This window comes from Paralichthys olivaceus, chromosome 5 (assembly GCF_024713975.1).
Source record: "Paralichthys olivaceus isolate ysfri-2021 chromosome 5, ASM2471397v2, whole genome shotgun sequence".
Taxonomy (NCBI): Eukaryota; Metazoa; Chordata; class Actinopteri; order Pleuronectiformes; family Paralichthyidae; genus Paralichthys; species Paralichthys olivaceus.
The window spans coordinates 19,162,233-19,180,860 of NC_091097.1; the positions used below are offsets into that span (position 1 = coordinate 19,162,233).

The 18,628-nt window shown below is 45.8% G+C and overlaps 1 protein-coding gene across 5 annotated transcripts in view; it reads left to right on the top strand.

The window, feature by feature from the left end:
* The window catches only part of grin2ba (glutamate receptor, ionotropic, N-methyl D-aspartate 2B, genome duplicate a), a 104,008-nt gene that overhangs the window by 66,231 nt on the left and 19,149 nt on the right, over positions 1 to 18,628 (top strand). For all 5 annotated transcript variants that reach the window (XM_069524863.1, XM_069524861.1, XM_069524862.1 and 2 more), the window contains exons 8-12: positions 8,666 to 8,780; positions 12,186 to 12,394; positions 12,723 to 12,894; positions 16,968 to 17,121; positions 18,175 to 18,300. In XM_069524863.1, the coding sequence (XP_069380964.1) occupies positions 8,666 to 8,780; positions 12,186 to 12,394; positions 12,723 to 12,894; positions 16,968 to 17,121; positions 18,175 to 18,300 (776 nt within the window). The remainder of the gene's footprint in view (positions 1 to 8,665; positions 8,781 to 12,185; positions 12,395 to 12,722; positions 12,895 to 16,967; positions 17,122 to 18,174; positions 18,301 to 18,628) is intronic.

Below are 18,628 nucleotides of genomic sequence, written 5' to 3' on the forward strand. Positions count from 1 at the left end.
GATAATCAGGCCCCACCCCCTCAGCTGTCCGGCCGAACACTAGGCCTTTTGAACTGGGTGTGAAGCGGCGCAGCGCTCGGGCGGCGCTTTTCTCTGCGCACCGGCCTAATTGGTCCCTGTGGCGAACCCTGTCGTGATGCGCCTCAGAGCACAGTGTTGTTCTCAGGGGCTGTTTCACCACCTCAGCCACACGTGTGTTTCCTGTATGTGTGTATGTGTGTGTGTGTGTGTGTTGAGTTCCACATGTCAGTGTTCAAAGTGAAACAATGCAGCATGAATGTATTGTTGGTTCGATATTGATCTACAGACAGTTTTTGTACCTTCCAACTTTTTACACCACAATTACAGTGGACGTGTTCACAGCAAGTGAGACAGTTAATTTAATGAATTAAAATTATGAAAATGTTGGAAAACGATCTCATAACGTAAGAAGATAAAAAGAAAAAGAGAAACCCTGGACCTAAAATGAGTTTCTTGCCTGACCACATCCTGACACGTTAGTAGAAATCCGTTAAGAGGTTTTTGTGTAATCTTGCTTCCAAACAGTCAGTGGTGAGAACATAACTTCCTTGGAAGAGGTAAAAAAAAAAAAACTTTTCTCCCCTTGGTTATATACTGTACAGTTAGTGTGTGTGTGTGTGTGTGTGTGAGCGCCTCCTGTTTCCTACCTACTTATGGTCGGGTATAAAAGCAGCTGTATCCTCATAAGGCTCAGTTACACAAGTGTGTGTCATTAATAACACTGACACACACTTCACACACACACACACACACACACACAGTCTCTCTGCCAGAGGTTTGTTTCCTCACAAACTCCCGGCAGCTGGAGAACACAGGGGCCCTGCTGGAGAAGCGAGCAGCTTTTTGGATGCGTATGAGGGATGCGGATCAATTTTCTGCTCCAAACTTAACTGCGTCCTGCGCTAAGGCAGCGAAGCTTTGTTGTCCGTCCCAGTAAAGTCGTTAGATGTCATTTCAGCCCCTGTCTGCTTGCGTGTTCGCTCCTTTCTGAGGCTTTGCATTTGTTTCACCACTGCTTACCGCTCGGAGATAACACTTTGGTTTATGGCAGCTTCTGTTGCCCCAGAATACAATTCCCCTGCTCTGCTGTGGTCGACTCTGTTCCTCTCCGCTCTGCTGTCGTTGTCCTGTGCTGCTCTTTGCTCCGTCATGTTCTGCTCTTTCTTCTTTGGCCCTCTCCTTCATTCTGCATCTTTTATACATGTTGTGTTGTCCTGTCCTCTCCTCTTGTGTCCTCTCCTCTTCTCTTCTTGTGTCCTCTCCTCTTCTCTTCTTCTGTCCTCTCCTCTCCACCCACATTTCCCCTCTCCTCTTCTGTCCTCTCTTCTTCTCTTCTGTCCTCTCCTCTTCTCTTCTTCTGTCCTCTCCTCTTCTCTTCTTCTGTCCTCTCTTCTTCTGTCCTCTCCTCTCCTCTTCTTCTTTCCTCTCCTCTCCTCTTCTGTCCTCTCTTTTCTTCTTCTGTCCTGTCCTCTCCTCTTGTGTCCTCTCCCGTTCTCTTCTTCTGTCCTGTCCTCTTCTCTTCTGTCCTCTCCTCTTCTCTCTTCTTCTGTCCTCTCCTCTCCTCTTCTTCTGTCCTCTCCTCTCCTCATGTCCTCTCCTCTTCTCTTCTTCTGTCCTCTCCTCTCCTCTTCTTCTTTCCTCTCCTCTCCTCTTCTGTCCTCTCTTTTCTTCTTCTGTCCTCTCCTCTTCTCTTCTGTCCTCTCCTCTTCTCGCTTCTTCTGTCCTCTCCTCTCCTCTCCACCCACATCTCCCCTCTCCTCTTCTGTCCTCTCTTCTTCTGTCCTCTCCTCTTCTTCTGTCCTCTCCTCTCCTCATGTCCTCTGCTCTTTTCCACTCTCCTCCTCTGGGAAGATGCTCATTATTAATTTCTTATGAGAGACTTTGTGTTTTCTGTATTATCATAGTTTTATTTTTGTTTGTTTTGTGAAGGATGATGTAAAAATATAAGGTTTCTTTTTTTCGTTTGGTTAATATAGTAATAATAATAATAATCATAATAATAATAATAATAATAATAATAATAATAAAAGCAATAAAGGGACCTTGAAAACCAAAAACCCTCTCTCCTCTCTCCTCTCCCCTCTCCCCTCTCCCCTCTCTCCTCTCTCCTCTCCTCTCCTCCTCCCTAACCATCGTCTGCGCTCCAGACCTGCAGTCGCATAATCAACTTAGCCGTGTTGTTGATTAGATCAGTTGTAGGCGCTGGTAAGATCTTCGCCCCCCCGCTGCTTTAACTAAATTTGTTTGGTGATAACCTTTGTCTTCAAGCGTTCAATCAAGAGATTAGCATTTGGCCTACAGTCCATATAGTAGCGAGGGAGTGAATGAGTGGCTGGGTGCCTGGTTTGCTGGCTGCTCGGTGGACTGGACGGCCGTCCCGCTGCTCGGCTGCTTCACTACTACTGAGTGAATCGATGGATGAGCAGATGAAAGATGGGTAGAAAGGCAAGCGGCTCAAAGCTCTCGTGTCGGGCGGAGAAACTCACTCTCCGATGAATTCAAACACCATTTGTACATTTTCAAACAGACCTTTAAAGGAATTCATTAATAAATTAAAGGATATTTGATAGTAGGCTCGTAAACAAAGAATTAAACTCCGAAGCTGAGTCTACGAAATATTAGTCTAGAAATTCAACAGGATGTCAGACTCAACTGAAAACATATTGTGCTTGTTTTTTTTCGCTAAAATCAATGGATAAATAGTTTGGAACGTCCAGCTCCTATTGGAGGGTGTATGATTGGACAATGAGGGTTTAATTATATGGACAAAATGTGTAAATGTACAATAAATAAAGTAACGTGGTGCAGCACGTCGATCAAAGGTCTGTAGGTGTGTGTGTGTGTGTGTGTGTTAGTAAAATAAATGAGCTCTCAGTTTTATTTTCCATCTCCATTGATTTCAGCTGTTTCAACCAATTTATCTTTTCAGCTAACTATCATTTGTTTGTCCATTACTCTCAGCCTCTCTGACATTTCATCCATTACCTTCTAACTATTTATTTAATTGTTAATCCACTGCTATTAGCTATTTTAACAATTCTCTTTTTAGTTATCCGCTTCAGCTAAATATTTAAACCACTTATCTTCCAGCTGGTGTGTGGCACAGCTAAAGACCTGCAGATTGGGGTTAGGTTAACTGGAGACTCTGATTGGTTGTTGTCTCTGTATGTCGGCCATGCGATATATACTGGCCCCCGCCTCTCGCCCACTGTCGACTGGGATTGACTCCAGCCCCCCCCCCCTGCGACTCTGGCAAGAGAAGAGATTTCAACGCGTCTTCTTTCTTACTAACTTGTTTTCATGCACGCCTATTTGCGTTGACTCAACATTCAGGTTTAGTTTTTTTTTTTTAAATCACATAACTTCTTTCCACCGAGTTGAGCTCCTCCACAGTCTTTTCACGTGCACAACTGCAGAGGAAGCCCCCCGGGTGCAGGTTCCCCTGGCAGCATGACATGGGAGGAGCGGGGCCTGTTTTCTCCTTTCAGATTCTCTCTGGGACTGAGACTTTGAAAACTTGACGTCAAAGATCCCTGATAGAAACGGTGAAGGAAGGGATGGGAGATTGGAGAGAGCGTATAACAACGACATGTTTTAAGGCTCAGGATGAGACGCACCGAAACATATCGATCACATCATCTAGTTTTCGTTTCATTCCGCTGTCGGATGATGAAGATTTCGCTTATGGCCGCAGTCATCTACTTGACTTCATGGCCGTTCTACATTATGCTGATCCCTCTCTGCTCAGAGTTTTCTTGTCCAGCCCTCAGCGCTTCACGCAATACCACAAGAGAAGGACATGCCACTCCACTAAGTAAATTAAGTCCACTGTAGCCAGCGCTGTGACATTCCAGCTAATGCTACAGTACGAGCCTGACAAGTGAAGATAGCAAAAAAAAAAAAAGAGGAAGAAGGGAGCAGAGCACAGAGAGCCAGGGGTGAGGCGGGGGGGGGCAGAGAGAGAGAACGAGAGAGACCATGGGTGAGCGATACGCAGCAGTGTGAGAATCATGAGTTTGACAACAGCGGCCCTGACCTTGCCAGGCGTGGACAGGTTCCAAATGAGCTCGGAGTTGGAAAGGTGTCAAGTCCCTTTTTAAGCTCAGTGGACATTTCTGAACTTCTGTTGCCTCAGTGACGATTTCAGAAGAGTGTCAATGTGTTTGTGTGTTTACGTGTGTGTGTGTGTGTGTGCTTGTGTTTGTGTGTGTTAGTGTGTGTGTGTGTTTGTGTGTGTGTGTGTGTTTGTGTTTGTGTGTGTTTTTGCGTTCTGCTGTGTGCGTGCAGAACACTGTGAAGCAGCAGTTTCACTCTATTGAGCTGAGGGATGAGTGTGTGCGAGTCCGATGGACGGTGTGTGTCCACCTGGGTCTGTGTGTGTGTGTGTGTGTGTGTGTGTGTGTGTGTGTGTGTGTGTGTGTGTGTGTGTGTCTACAGAGTATATAAAGGCCATTTGAGTGTGTGTTTATGGAGCAGGCCAGTGGGAGGCGTAACACAGGTACCCGCTTGTGATGGAGCTTGATTGGAAGTAGGTCAGGACGCTTCTGCTCTGTCTCCAGTTTCTTCCGTCTACCTTCTTCTCCTTTTTCGCTACTCTCTTTCTTTTCCTAAATCTCTCCATCTGTCTCTGTCACCAAATCTCTTTTCGTCTGCAAGGATTATTCAGCTCAGTTTCTTTTCTGTGGCACGAGCCCTCATGGAACTGGAAGGATGATGACGACGAATTTCATTTTTCCTTTCTTTTCCTATTATTATTATTATTGGCTCAAAGCGTCTTTATTGCAGAGACCATAAGACAGTTGAAGACTAAACTCACCGAACGGGCACAAAATATTCAAAATGACTTATCAATATTTTACACAACTCCTCCATTATTCACATGAGAGCATGAGATAAAGCGTATCTGTGTCAGGTCACAGAGTTAGCATGGCATGTGTGTGTATGTGTGTGTATGTGTGTGTGCACTGTGTTGTTTGTATTTCCTTAGATAATAGCAGAAAGGTTAGATTATCTGAAAAGTTCAGGTGCAATACTTTGGTTTGAAAACACTGGCGGACGGGGGCTGGAAGGTTTGGTCACCATTCTTTAAAGTGCAACTTCTTCTAGAACCTGAATCCTTGTGAAAATAAATCTGTGTTTTCCTGATGGTCCATCGATACAGACACATGATTTAAATCCACGTTGGCGTGTGCAGCTTCCTGTTTCTCTCCATTGTCTGTAGCAACTTGTCTTCACACACATGTCCACCCATTGTGTAGTGAATTGTGTGTATGTGCTTGGATCTCACTGCTTTGTGACGTTATTTTCTCTCATTGGTTTAGTTTGTCTTTTAACGTTTAATTCCAAAAATGCTCAGAAAAAAAAAAAAACCAAGAGAAGAAGAATATCTCCTCAAGTATATTCACTATCTCTAAAATGTAGATAATCTGATTTGTTCCACTTTAGATTTATTTCATGATCATTAATTAGAATTGATTGTCTGTCTGTCATTTTTCAAAAGTAAATCAAATCAGAATCACTTATCTGGTACCTCCCCTCGTCTCTGTGCCTCTTGTCATCACAACAATATATTACACTGTCGACTCATTCGGTTAAAATGTCTGAATACACTCGCAGATACCACTGGATGCATGCATGTGCAAACACATTCACACCTCCCCCCCCACATTCACGCCGTTATACCCCAAGTGTGCACGCAGCAACGCTACAGTATGTTTGTCTGCCTCGACCGCACACTGCCATCTGGGGCATGTTATCATTCTCCATATAGATTCCTGCTCTACAAATCCAATAAGTACATTGCACCACAGTAATTGCTAAGGAGTGTAATTCATGACTTATTCATGTCCGGGTTAATTTATTAAAAATGACTTATCAATATTTCACACAACTCTTCCATTATTCACAGCAGAACATGCGCTAAAACGTATCTGTGTCAGGCCGTGGAGTTAGCATGGCGTGTGTGTGTGTGTGTGTGTGTGTCTGGCACTGTGTTGTTCTGATTTGCAAAAGAAAAGAAATAAAACAGGAAACGATTATCTCAAATGTTTGAAATGCTTCACACAAACATGAGTCAGTGAATGAAGGGGGAACAGTGTTGCTCTGGTCGGTGCACCAACTGACGGAGTCCGGTCAGTGTCACCGGCTTTCGTTTGCTCCGGTGAATCACAGATGCTGCAGATGTTCGAATGTGAATTCCACCTGCTGCACAGGACAGATGTGATGTTCTCCTCTGGATGGAGCTAGAACCTGACGGGTGTGGGCGGACGTGTGCAGAGCGTTCGGAGCATATGATAGCTTTAGGAAACGCGGGGAGGCCATTGGTGTGTTTCGGCACATGAGGCAGTGAAGGCTCATCACCCAGCTCTCCCAGAGGCCCACAGGAGAACTGACGGGGAGGTTCCAGATGTGGATATAGTGTGTACATATATATTTCTGTGGGTGTGAATGCTGAGTAACCCCTCACTGTGCCTCCTGTAACCACAGCAGTCAGAGGGAACAGAGCTTTGCGGTTCTAATACGTCCCATCCCCTCGCTCTTTTTCTTTGAATCCCACCTCTCTCTCTCTCTCTCTCTCTCTCTTGCGCTCTCTCTCTCTCTCTCTCTCTCTCTCACCGTCGCTTTTCCTCCCACCCTCTGCGAGATTACCGTTACCATAGTTACGCAACAGATTGGCTTGGAAGTCACAGTGGTTGTGGGTGCCATGGCAACACACATATGCTTGTGTTTCGCTCCGTTACTGCTGTCAACGTGTGTTCGAACGCACACACACACACACACACACACACACACACACACACACAGACGTGGACTCACACAAAGGCCCCACGTTGCAGCATGTAGCGGTAGCTTGCTCAGTAAAGATTAAAGGGGGCACAGCGTCAAGTCATTTTGTAAATGGCTCATGATTTATGCAGCAGATCTGTGCACTTTGTATCCGTGCCAAGGCTCTACAGGACGGGGCTGTTGGGAGTGCACACGGGGCTGCATGCGATGATATGATGCTGGATGATGCCGCTCGTTACAGCCCATTGAAAATATCTATATTTAATACAGGAAACAGAAGAAGGGAGCGGTAATTGCGCCGTTATTACATAAGTCGCTCCTGCAGAGATCAGTGTGCATAGAAACAGAGAAAAGCAACGCCTATGTTAGATTGTTTTATTTCTCCGAAGCTTCCATTAGGTTCAAGTTCCGCTCAGATCTTATTTTCTCCAGCAGACGTGTGACAGGGCTGAAGGTAAAAACAGAGTGAGTGTGTATTGTAACGTTAAAGCAGAGCTGCAGCGACATCCAGCTTTATCGCTCTCTGGTGAAAACTCAAGACAAACAGATCCAGATACACGACCCAGTCCCACAGACACCGAGCCAGCGTTACACACACACACACACACACACACACACACACACACACAGCTACACACCCGCTTGTCGTTTATTTATTCATCTACATATACTGTATATGGTGCGCATGGTTTTGAGGCAGTGTTTCCATGGAAACAGCCACACAGAGAGCGAGAGAGAGATGGAAGGAGGGAGAGTAAAGCGTGAGGGAGTGAAAGAGTTAACAGATGGTGTGTGTGTGTGTATGCAAGAGAGAGAGAGAGAGAGAGAAAAAGAGAGAGAGAGTGTGTGTGTGGGATGACAGAGAAGTGATCTGAGTTCACCTGACATAAACATTCCTGTTCTCATATACACACACTTACACACTCCCACGCACATTCGCCATAATCACTGCAAGAGAAAACAGTGTTCCGCATGTGTGTGTGTGTCTGAGTGTGTGAGTGTGTGTGTGTGTGAGTGTGTGTGTCTGAGTGCGTGTGTGTGTGAGTGTGTGTGTGTTGTGTTTTGTTGAAGGGAGGTGAAATGATTTCACCTGACAGAAACAGTGCTGCTTTCTCTCAGTTTCTCCTCTTGCACCACACAAAGCACTATACACACACACACACACACACACACACACAGTTTTTGTTACATAAAAACTGCATCCTCCCTTCTCTGCTTCCATCCCTCTCTTCTTCGCTGGCTTCATTGTTTGTCGGACAAATCCAGATTTTAAAAATCAATTGATCTTTCAGCTGATGTAACCAGATCGTTGACGTTTCCATCAATTCTTAACGAGTCGCTCTCGTGTCCGCAGAGATCCTTTGTTCTGCCGCTTCAATCCCCATGAGCCATAGTTACAGAATAGTGTAGGACAGAGCAATTTCATTTGATTTGTAAATAACCGAAGAGCTGTATGATGATCGCTCCGATAAAAAAAATATAAAAGTCACGATTCAGGTCAAATTAGGACGTTCAGATTAAAGGGTCTTTGTTTTTACTTGGTTGACAATGATCTGAACTTGTCTGAACATTCACCTGGTGATAGAAAAGCTGGTCATACATCGTTCTCTGGATGTGAAGCACAGAGACTTTCTGCGCTATATAAATAAAATTGCCATCGCCAGAAATAAACCAACATATCAATGAAACTTTGATGTTAAGTGAATTGAGCCATTGAACAAGAAATCATGTGGATACAGAGCAAATAAAGCGTTTTTGCGAGCTGCCGGTGCTGAAGACATTTTTCTGTGTGGAGTGCAACGTCTGAATGAGTCTCTTTCTTTGTCTCCCTCTCTCTCTTCGATGTCTCCCTCCACAGGTACCTGATGAATGTGACCTTTGAGGGACGTAATCTGTCGTTCAGTGAGGACGGATACCAGATGCACCCCAAGCTGGTCATCATTCTGCTCAACAAGGACAGACAGTGGGACCGGGTGAGAGAACATGACACAAGCCTCATACGTGGTCCTCCGGTGTTTACAGTTAAATAATGTACAAAGAATGAAACGTCAGTGTTTCAGCGCTGCCAGCGACTCAGCTTTATTCTGAAAGTTCAGTGCCTGATCGAGTCTGTGTCTCTCTATCCGCATCTCTTATCAAGTGATTTTCACTTTTTAAGCATTTTAAGCCTTAAGCTTTATGGGCGCTGCTCTGATTAGATATTATCAACGAGGCAAAGGTGCCTTTGAGCAATAAACTGCTGCTCACACTCCAGAGTGGTGATGTGCTGAGACTGCTGCAGGACTCCACAGCTGCTCATTTCAAAAGTTTGCAAAGAGTTTTTTCCTATTAAACATGATTTATGTATTGTTTTGTTATGTTTCATTCTTTCTGGAGGTTTTTAATCGACCTAAAAAAAAAAAGTTATCAAAGGAAATCCGTTCATCAATTATCTACACCGCTTATCCTTTGAGGGCCGGAGCCAACCCCAGCCGGCCGGCGTGGGATTCGAACTGTGAGAGTCTGTGAGGCAACAGTGCTTCCCACTGTTCCACCGTGCTGCATTCAAAGAAATGTGTTTTTCTAACTCATCTGTCCACAAAGACATCCAGTCAGAACTAGAGCATGTGGCACTGTGTTCCTCATACTGTTCATATTAGTGAGCGGCTGCAGCGACATGCGTTGCAGGTATAATATTTCTGCTTGGAGAAGTTAAATATGCATGTTAAGCTGCATGTCCTGTGTTTTTATGTCCCCTGGTTGCACAGTAGTCTCTCTGTGAGGATGACCTCAGTCGCTGGAGGAGCTCGTGTTTGCTGAAATCTGCCACCGTTTGACTTTCAGCAGCAGTGTGTGTGTGTGTGTGTGTGTGTGTGTGTGTGTGTGTGTGTGTGTGTGTGTGTGTGTGTGTGTGTGTGTGTGTGTGTGTGTGTGTGTGTGTGTGTGTGCAAGCTGCAGTGTTGACAAGGGGCCGATGCAGTTATCAGAGAATTTGTAGTCCGGTGAGACTGTGAAAAGTTAATGTTGCAGGACCCTCAGGTTTAGATGGCAGCTGAATCATGATGCGCCGCGTTAGGGGCCTCATTTATCAAATCATATACGCTGAGCAAGTTCTCACCTTCACGCAAACATCAATAACAAATCTTAGCTATTTTTCATCCATCTGTTTGTGCACGTACGGGCTTCACTTCAGAGACAGACCCAGGTTGCCAAGTATGGTCAGCGGCGTCCGTTTCAAAGTCCTAAAGAGGCAAAGAGGAATGATAAACGCTAAACACATCCCGACTGTCATGAGCAGATCGTCTGGATCTCCTGAATGGAGCCACAGGTGCTCAGTGATAAAGTGTCAGGGCGACATCAGACACCGATGACGTAGATTCGCTCTGAAAGAAATGAAATGAAAAACAAATCATCAGTTCTGTTTTAATTATGTTCACCTGCACGTCACCTGTAGTTTTCATCAATCAGCAATATAACAAAAGTCGAATATATTTTTATATAAAACACAAACGCTGACGCAGAGACGATGGACGGAGTCACGGAATGATGTTGTCTCTGCCCGATTGTGTGTCCTGCTCCTGTTTCTCCAGGATTACCAACCCGAGCTTTAAATACAGAACTCTCCTGAAACGTCTCGAGGAAATGGCTGCGACAGCACTGAGCACGAAAACCAGACTTTATCTTCGCTCAGCAAACTTTCTCTGATCAAGCGAAGGTTAAATAAATCCGGTTTGAAGACGAGGAAACGGTGCAGATTGTCCAGCAACCTTAAATGAACCAGACGCTCGCCTCCACCTGCAAAGTCACCGGCCTGCATCTGTGTTTCCTGGCGCTCCCTCTCCGCTGTATCTGCGTCCTGCAGGCCGACTCCTCCGACTCCCCCTATTCTTTACTCTCAGTATTTCTCTCTTTCTTCTGCCTCTCTAATCTATATTCTGTCCTCTGATCAGAGAACAAGGTGAATCGCTCCCGTCCTGTCTCCTCTCTTTCTCTCTTTCTCCCCTCGCCGCCTGCACCACCTCCTCTCTCGCTCTCCTCCTCCTGCTCCCTCGCTCATGTTTAATTCTTAGCTTGACTTCCAGCTGAACCACTTTTCTTGGATCCTAATGAGTTCCAGCTCCTACAACCATCCTTCCACCCGCACCTTTGAAGTAGTGTGCACACTCTGTAGTGTCCAGTCCCGTTTACTCCCCTCCAGGCTGATTTTTAACCCTTTACTCCCCACGCCTCCCCCCACTACCTTTCTCTATCTCACTTTCGCTCGCCCTCTCCATCCCTGTCCATCTCCATCGCTTACTTACACTTGTGCAGCTCGAAGAAGGCTGCAGGCTGCATTTTGCCCAAGGGATACACAGGCTCAGCTTGTCCACTCCGGGCAGCCTCGCCAAGTTTGTGTTCCCTGGAGTGCTGTGTGTGTGTGTGTGTGTGTGTGTTTGTGTGAGTGTGTGTGTGTGTGTGAGTGTTTTGTCAAATTAACTGATGATCCATATCCGTTTCTGCACGTGTCTCTCCCTGGATGAAAGTGACGTACGGGGCGCTGGTGGAGGAAGAGACGCAGGCCGCCATCTATGGTTTCATGTGACCGGGGGGGGAAGTTGACTAATTGATGAAGCTCATTCAGGAGTAGAGCCACGAGGGCCGGAGGGTCCTCCAGACGTGCAGCTGGACACTCGTCGACAGAAGAGCCAGCATTTAGAATCTGAACGAGCTCCGTCTCTGCCTCTCTTCCTCCGTCGCACAGGAACTCACTTGACTCTTTTGCTCCATTTATACTTCTGTGCGTCTCTCCCCCTCTGCCAATTGTTCTTCGTCTCATTTCTTTTCATTTCTTTTTTTTTTCCTCCTTTAATCTCTCCATCCACTTCTCTGTCGTGCCGTCTCTCTCTGCCCAACCCGCCCTCTCCCCCTGATCTGAATTCTGCTCTTTCCTCCGTTTCAGTCTCGTCCTTTACGTTAACCTTGCTCTCATTCTCCACACTGGGTCCCAGTCTCCTTTCCTCTCCACTCCACTCCTCTTTTTCTCCTCTTCCCCTCCCCTCCTCTTCCACTCCTCTCCTCTCCTGTCTCTTTATTGGCAGACGGACAAATCACAACAAGAAAATGAAGCAAAAGCCCAGTTTAAAAAAAGACGTTCTTTTGCGAACAAATATACAAACGTTGGCAAATGTTTGCAGTTATTTCAATGTGGAATTCATTTAAGTGGATTCCTGCCCGGTGATTCATTTCCTGTACGTTACTGTTGTGTTACGAGTCATCACAGTCGATGAGCTGCGTACTCAGACTGACTGAATTTCAATCCAGCACAACTGGTCTCCATGACTGCAGTTTAAAAATGAAAAAACATAACATACTAAGGAATGAGATCTGTGTTTGCTTGTTTGTTGCGTCTCTCTCTCCAGGTGGGTAAATGGGAGAACGGTTCCCTGTCCATGAAGTACCATGTGTGGCCTCGCTATGAACTGTATGGGGGGGCAGCGACCAGGGAGGATGACCACCTGTCCATCGTGACATTGGAGGAGGCTCCGTTCGTCATTGTGGAAGACGTGGATCCGCTTAGTGGGACCTGCATGAGGAACACTGTGCCCTGCCGGAAACAGATCAAGACACTGTGAGGCTCAAAGCTCCGATTCTTACAGATCAAGAACGCAATTATGAGAAAAACTTCATTTCTCTTGAGTAAATTCATATTGATAGAGAGACAGTTTTTCTTTCTCCGGCCATCTGCCAGAGCGGCTCGTAGAACCGCCCGAAATTTTGCATGTACATGATTTCCTGTGTCGGCTTCACGCAGCCAGAGGTAGAATCGGTTCACTCTCCGTCAGCAGGAGAGAGGCAGTGCCAGATGCATCGAATCACGATTACAATTAACAGCTCAGAAAGACGCACATATTTCGGATTAAATATTAATCTCTCCGTCCCTCTGTGCGTCTGTGCAGCAATCAGACGAAGGAGTCGGGGATCTACATCAAGCGCTGCTGTAAAGGTTTCTGCATCGACATCTTGAAGAAGATCGCTAAGTCGGTCAAGTTCACCTACGACCTTTACCTGGTCACCAACGGCAAACATGGCAAGAAGATCAATGGGACGTGGAACGGCATGGTGGGGGAGGTGAGGAGACAAAACTGTGTCTGTGTGCTTCGTTATTTACAAATCAAGCCAACACACGGTTTCAAATTTAGCCGAAACATTTTTTTAAACTTCTCATTATAACAACGTGATACTTTTACTTTCAGCCGTGTACATTTTTGTCTATTTATTTGTACTTTTTCATAGTAAAATGTTTGTACTTCCTCCACTACTGCCCGTACAGCCAGATTCCACAGGGTCATAGATAAAAAAAAAGTAAAACATTAAGATGTTAAATATGTTGAGATTCATTTAATGCCACTGTGTTAATGAGATTTAAAATTAGGGACATTTTTAAGGGGAATATTTTTGGCGACATGTAAAGTTTCTTATGTCACTCTGTTGTAGTTCTTTCTCAACGACACAAATATTATCGTGCTTTAATGGACCCAATATCTTCTTGCAAATGAGGCCGGCGCATTAATCACACTTTGCGACGCCGTCTTATAATTACTGACGTTACTGCTGTTTAACGGGTGATTTAAAAACGTTCGGGCCGTCAGAGCGGCGGCGTGACTCGCCTGAAGACATCTGCAAATTTGGCAAAACATCAGGTGAGGAGCTGAGAGCGACTTCTTTCCTTCTGCTCGAGGTCAGGACAGAAAACAAAGCCGGATTTACGGCACAGAGGCGTCGGGCTCAGTGCAAATGTTGACAGTGAGTTTAGTTTGTTAGAAATTAAACAAATTTGGGGAAAAAGGAAAAGAAAATTGACAACAAAAGAAGATTTAAACAACAGAACTCCGCAGGAGGTTGTGCGACCAGAGTTCATGTCTTTAAATCTGTGTTTCTGTAATGTATGAATAAACCTGTTAAAGAGTTTATCACACGTGAAGTGGAGATCCAGCCTGCGTTCAGTGACCTGCACTTCATTTAGCTTCTGTAGGAGCTGCCCTGAAGGCGTCATTACCTCATTCAAGTGTGTTTCTGTACCTTATATTACGAGCTTACGAACGGGCCCAACACTTATGTCACATGGGGCCGAGCTCCTCACCCAGGGGTGTGTGGAGTTCAGTCGGATGCAACAATTCACTCTGGGCTTTCAGCGCTCGCTTAATCGACATTGGTCCCAGGATAAGGTCGTTGTCAGTTCTCATACTTCAGCCCGTAAGAGCGAGCTGCACTTGTGCTGTCTGACTTTGGCGTTTGTTAATGAAGGAAGAGGCAAACAGATCAATAAGCCCCCAAAGGTCACAGGTTGAAAACACGCTCCCTCTCTGTCGCTCTTAAACTCGCCCCGACTTCTCTGTGTGGACGCTGAAGTTTGAATAACCTTCACGAGTCACAGGCAAGATTATGAGACGCGTTATTTTCTTTTTTCACTTTTGCGATTGAGTTTACATTAAACCCGGATCATTTCATCTATTATGTAAAGGTATAAAGTGTCTTTAGCGGGCGGGGCGCTGAGCTCTGAGCTCTAAGTGTGGTCAACTGTAAAAAAAAAGAAAAAAGAAAAACTCTATCACTCTGACTAAAAGCTCCGTAATGTGCCGTCTCCTTTTCACCTTTACAGATGAATGGTCATTAGGAGGAGAGAGAGAGAGAGAGAGAGAGAGAGAGAGAGGGGCATTCCTCTACCCCCCCCCTCTCTCTCTCTCTCTCTCTCTCTCTCTCTCTCTCTCTCTCTCTCTCTCTCTCTCTCTCTCTCTCTCTCTCACACACACACACACACACACACACACCACTTTTTAAATATGTGCATGAAAGTGGACACATGAACACAGACTGTTTACATTTGAGGAAATGTAGGATTTACTTATGAAGTCTCTCTCTCTCTCTCTCTCTCTCTCTCTCTCTCTCTCTCTCTCTCCCTCTCTCACACACACACACACACACACTCACTTCATTGTCGTTCAGTCATATCAGCTGCATCGAATGAAACCATCTTATGTTCCTCCGCGGTTGGAGCTCTGCCAAAACTACAGTTTATCTCACACTCTTAATGGAGCGAGATCTGGACACACACACACACACACACAGACACACACAGACACACACACACACACACACACACACACACACACAGACACACACACACACACACACACGCACACACACACCAGGACGTGTGTCGGCCACACTCGTGGACACTCACCGAGATCACTGAGGGCCTTCACGCAATTTGCCACATCTCGGAATGACAAAAGATCTAAAGGAAGAAGAAAAAAAATCAATAGACACTTTGAGAAGCTCTACATTTTATCCTAACTCAATTCTGACCGTGTCACATTTCATCGGCTGATCTGACCCACGCTGCCCCCGACGCTCCCGATCTGAAATATTGGAGGCAATACGCTTGATTACATGAGTTTGGCCTCGCTAGCGGAGACACACACACGCACGCACACACACACACATGCTGAGACACATACATGCACACAAACGCAGATCCTCGCTCACTCATTCTCAGTAACACCCACATGGGTCACTTTCATAACACGGAGAGAACAAGTCGTAGGAGGGAGATGGAGAGAGCGAACAGAGAGAGAGAGAGAGAGAGAGGAAGTGAGTACACTGCTGGATGGACTCGTTGTCCCTTGGGGAGACGTTCACACATTCAAACACACACACATACACACACACACACACATGCACATCCGTACTTACATGCAAGACGGAACAAACAAGATAGAGAAGTCACAAACGCACACACAATAAACACACAGACACACACACTTGCAGACAATGTGCAGAGTAGATGTGTAATATTCTCTCTGCCTGTAAAGGTCCACTTCACAGGTGGAGAACAAAGGTTCGCTCCCTTCTCTTTCTCGCCGTCTTTCTCTCTTTATGACTCACTCGTATGCGCACACACACACACACACACACACACACAAACACACTCTCGAACACTGAAGTACATGCTGGCGCTTTGAGTCACACACCCCTTATTAACTCAGTGAGACAGTCTCGTCCCACTTTACCCCCGTGCTGCGCTGTAGGGCTGTAAAAATTTGGGATAAATATATTACCTGTGCAGAGGCGCTGAGGGGAGGGAGGGAGGCAGGTAGAGCAGGGAGAGGAGAGAGAGGAGGGAGAGGAGGGAGAGGAGGGAGAGGCATTGGGGCGACTATTTCGAGCAGCCATCACCCAGTGTGGTAACCCACTTTCTTGCTCTCTCTTTCTGTCTTTCTCGATCTTTCGCTCCCCTGGCGAGCGTCACGAGTGTCCACTCCGAGCAGTGTGTGTGTGTGTGTGTGTGTGTGTGTGTGTGTGTGTGTGTGTGTGTAGAAAGTGTGTTGACCTCCTGTCTCCACCTGTCGACCTCCATCTTTGTCTCCCATGTCTCCACGTTCAATTATTTCTCCAGGTTTTTTTTTTAAATGCCTCCATATTCCTTCGATCTGTCTCTATGATTTCTGACAGCTCGTGAGAGAGGTGCCTGAATCTCCTGCATGTTACATATGTGTTGGTGGAAAAGGCACAAATCCATTAGATCCAGGTTTTCATTGGGACATGCATCAAACTAAAGTCTCACAATGTTAAAGAGAGAAGAAAAAAAACATTCCTGTTTTTAGCGACTGTCCAACTCAACATCTGTCACCAGGTTCTGTGGAAATCCATCTGTGGATTTAACGTAATCCTGATAACTCGCGTTTCAAAGATCCAACAAAAACAACAGAACTGAAAAAACAGAACCTGACCCCGACATCACAGAAGTCATTCTCAGTTACACTGAAGCGTTTGCACGTCGCCCTTTGGACGTTTAAGGTCGAGTGTAAGAGCGTCCGTCTCTGTTCCTCACAAATGTATGAAGAAGAATCACCCCCCATTTAGAAAGATTGCACAATCACCTTCAAACAAGCCGATAGCTGTGAGATTCTATTTTTATGCTTTTCTTTCTACAATCTATTTTTAACTATGTTGACTCAATTTGTTGTTTTGAATGTGCCCCCCCCCCGCAGGAGACAAATCTTTCTTTAGCGCTCTCTCCCTCGCTTGTTTGATTGATGGACGGATTGATGGACGGACGGAGACATGCAGAGATGGATGTATGTTTAAATGATGGCTGGATAATCAATGGTCTTTTTCTTTTCCCCACCTCTTGCACCCAGGTGGTGTTAAAAAACGCGCACATGGCCGTGGGCTCTTTGACCATCAACGAGGAGAGGTCAGAGGTCATCGACTTTTCCGTCCCCTTCATCGAGACGGGCATCAGTGTGATGGTCTCCCGTAGCAACGGCACTGTTTCACCCTCGGCCTTCTTAGGTGAGGAACGCGGGATGTGAAGGACGAGCCCGAAGGCCGTGATTTTAAACGTTTCTATCAATATTTTAACTATGGAGGTAAAATAAAACTAGAAGAAATCCCACGGTCGGTTATTACACCAGATGTTGAAGCTCGTCCTGGAGGGAGATGATGACCTTTCGTTCTGAGTTAGTCAATTTGACAATTCAAAGATTTAAAATTGAGAAGAAAAGTGTAATATTACAAGAATAAAGTTGTAATTTAATAAGAAAGAAGTCATAATAATTTATCATATCAAAAAATACTTTTTTTAGGAAATAAGCAGCGAGGCGATCCCGTGGCCGTTACGAATCTGTTTCTTAAAAACTAAGAAACCTTTTTGACGAGCGCACAGATTCCTCCTCCGCAAAAGAGACGACTCTGTTTCCTTCACAATCTTTTCAAAGTCCTAACACTTGTGACACACAGGGACAACTTTTTGTCTCGTAATGTGACGACTCAGAAATCAAGCCTGATGCCGTGGACACGTGGGATTCACTTAACTGTCTCTTCCTGGGCTCTCCTGACAGACTGAGAGTGTTGGACGGACCTCTGTCAGGCGGACGTCCGTCTTCGTCCTCTGAAAGTTTCCCTCACAGTGATTCAGTGACACGCGAGCGATCAGAGCCCAGTTTTGTATTGTGTATGCATCGGAGCAGGTTGTACATGATAATATGGCTAACTGTTTATTTATTCTCTCCTCTGCTCCCTGTCTCTTTGCCCTCTTCTGTTTCCTACTCCCACTCCATTTCTGACTCTGCCTTCCTCCTCTCAATCTGGCATGCTGCATTTGCATATCTCTCTCTCTCTCCGTCTCTCTTCCCTCTCTCTCTCTCTCTCTTGCTTAATTTTCTCTTCCTCTCTTTCTCCCTGCTGCCCTCGCTCGTCCTCCCTCTATCCTGATCCTCTCATCCCCATCTTCCTTCTCTCCCCCCTTCTCTCCCCTCTTTTGCTTATCTCTGTCCGTCCACGCTGCTCTCCCTCCATCCCTTGTCTCCCTTCATCTCTCCTCTCTTCCCTCTCTCTTCCCTCCAGAGCCCTTCAGTGCGGATGTGTGGGTGATGATGTTTGTGATGCTGTTGCTGGTGTCAGCGATGGCTGTGTTTATATTCGAGTACTTCAGCCCTGTGGGCTACAACCGCTGTCTGGCTGACGGCAGAGGTGAGAGGCCTTAGCTCAACACACACACACACACACACACACACACACACACACACACTAGGACACACACACATGGACACAGGCAGAGTACCTGCATCATCGTTTGAGGATTTAGATGCAAATGCATGCAGACACTTTTCTCTTCTCCTGTAGCCATGTTGCCGCCCTCGTCTCTCTCTCTCTCTCTCTCTCTCTCTCTCTCTCTTTTTGCTCGGAACACAACAGATGTGAGGTTGAATTTAGAGGTGAAATTATACGTTCGGAACACACGCTGGAAGTTTTACTTTTGGGAAGCGATGAGTCAGACTCTCAGCTTTCGACACCTTGT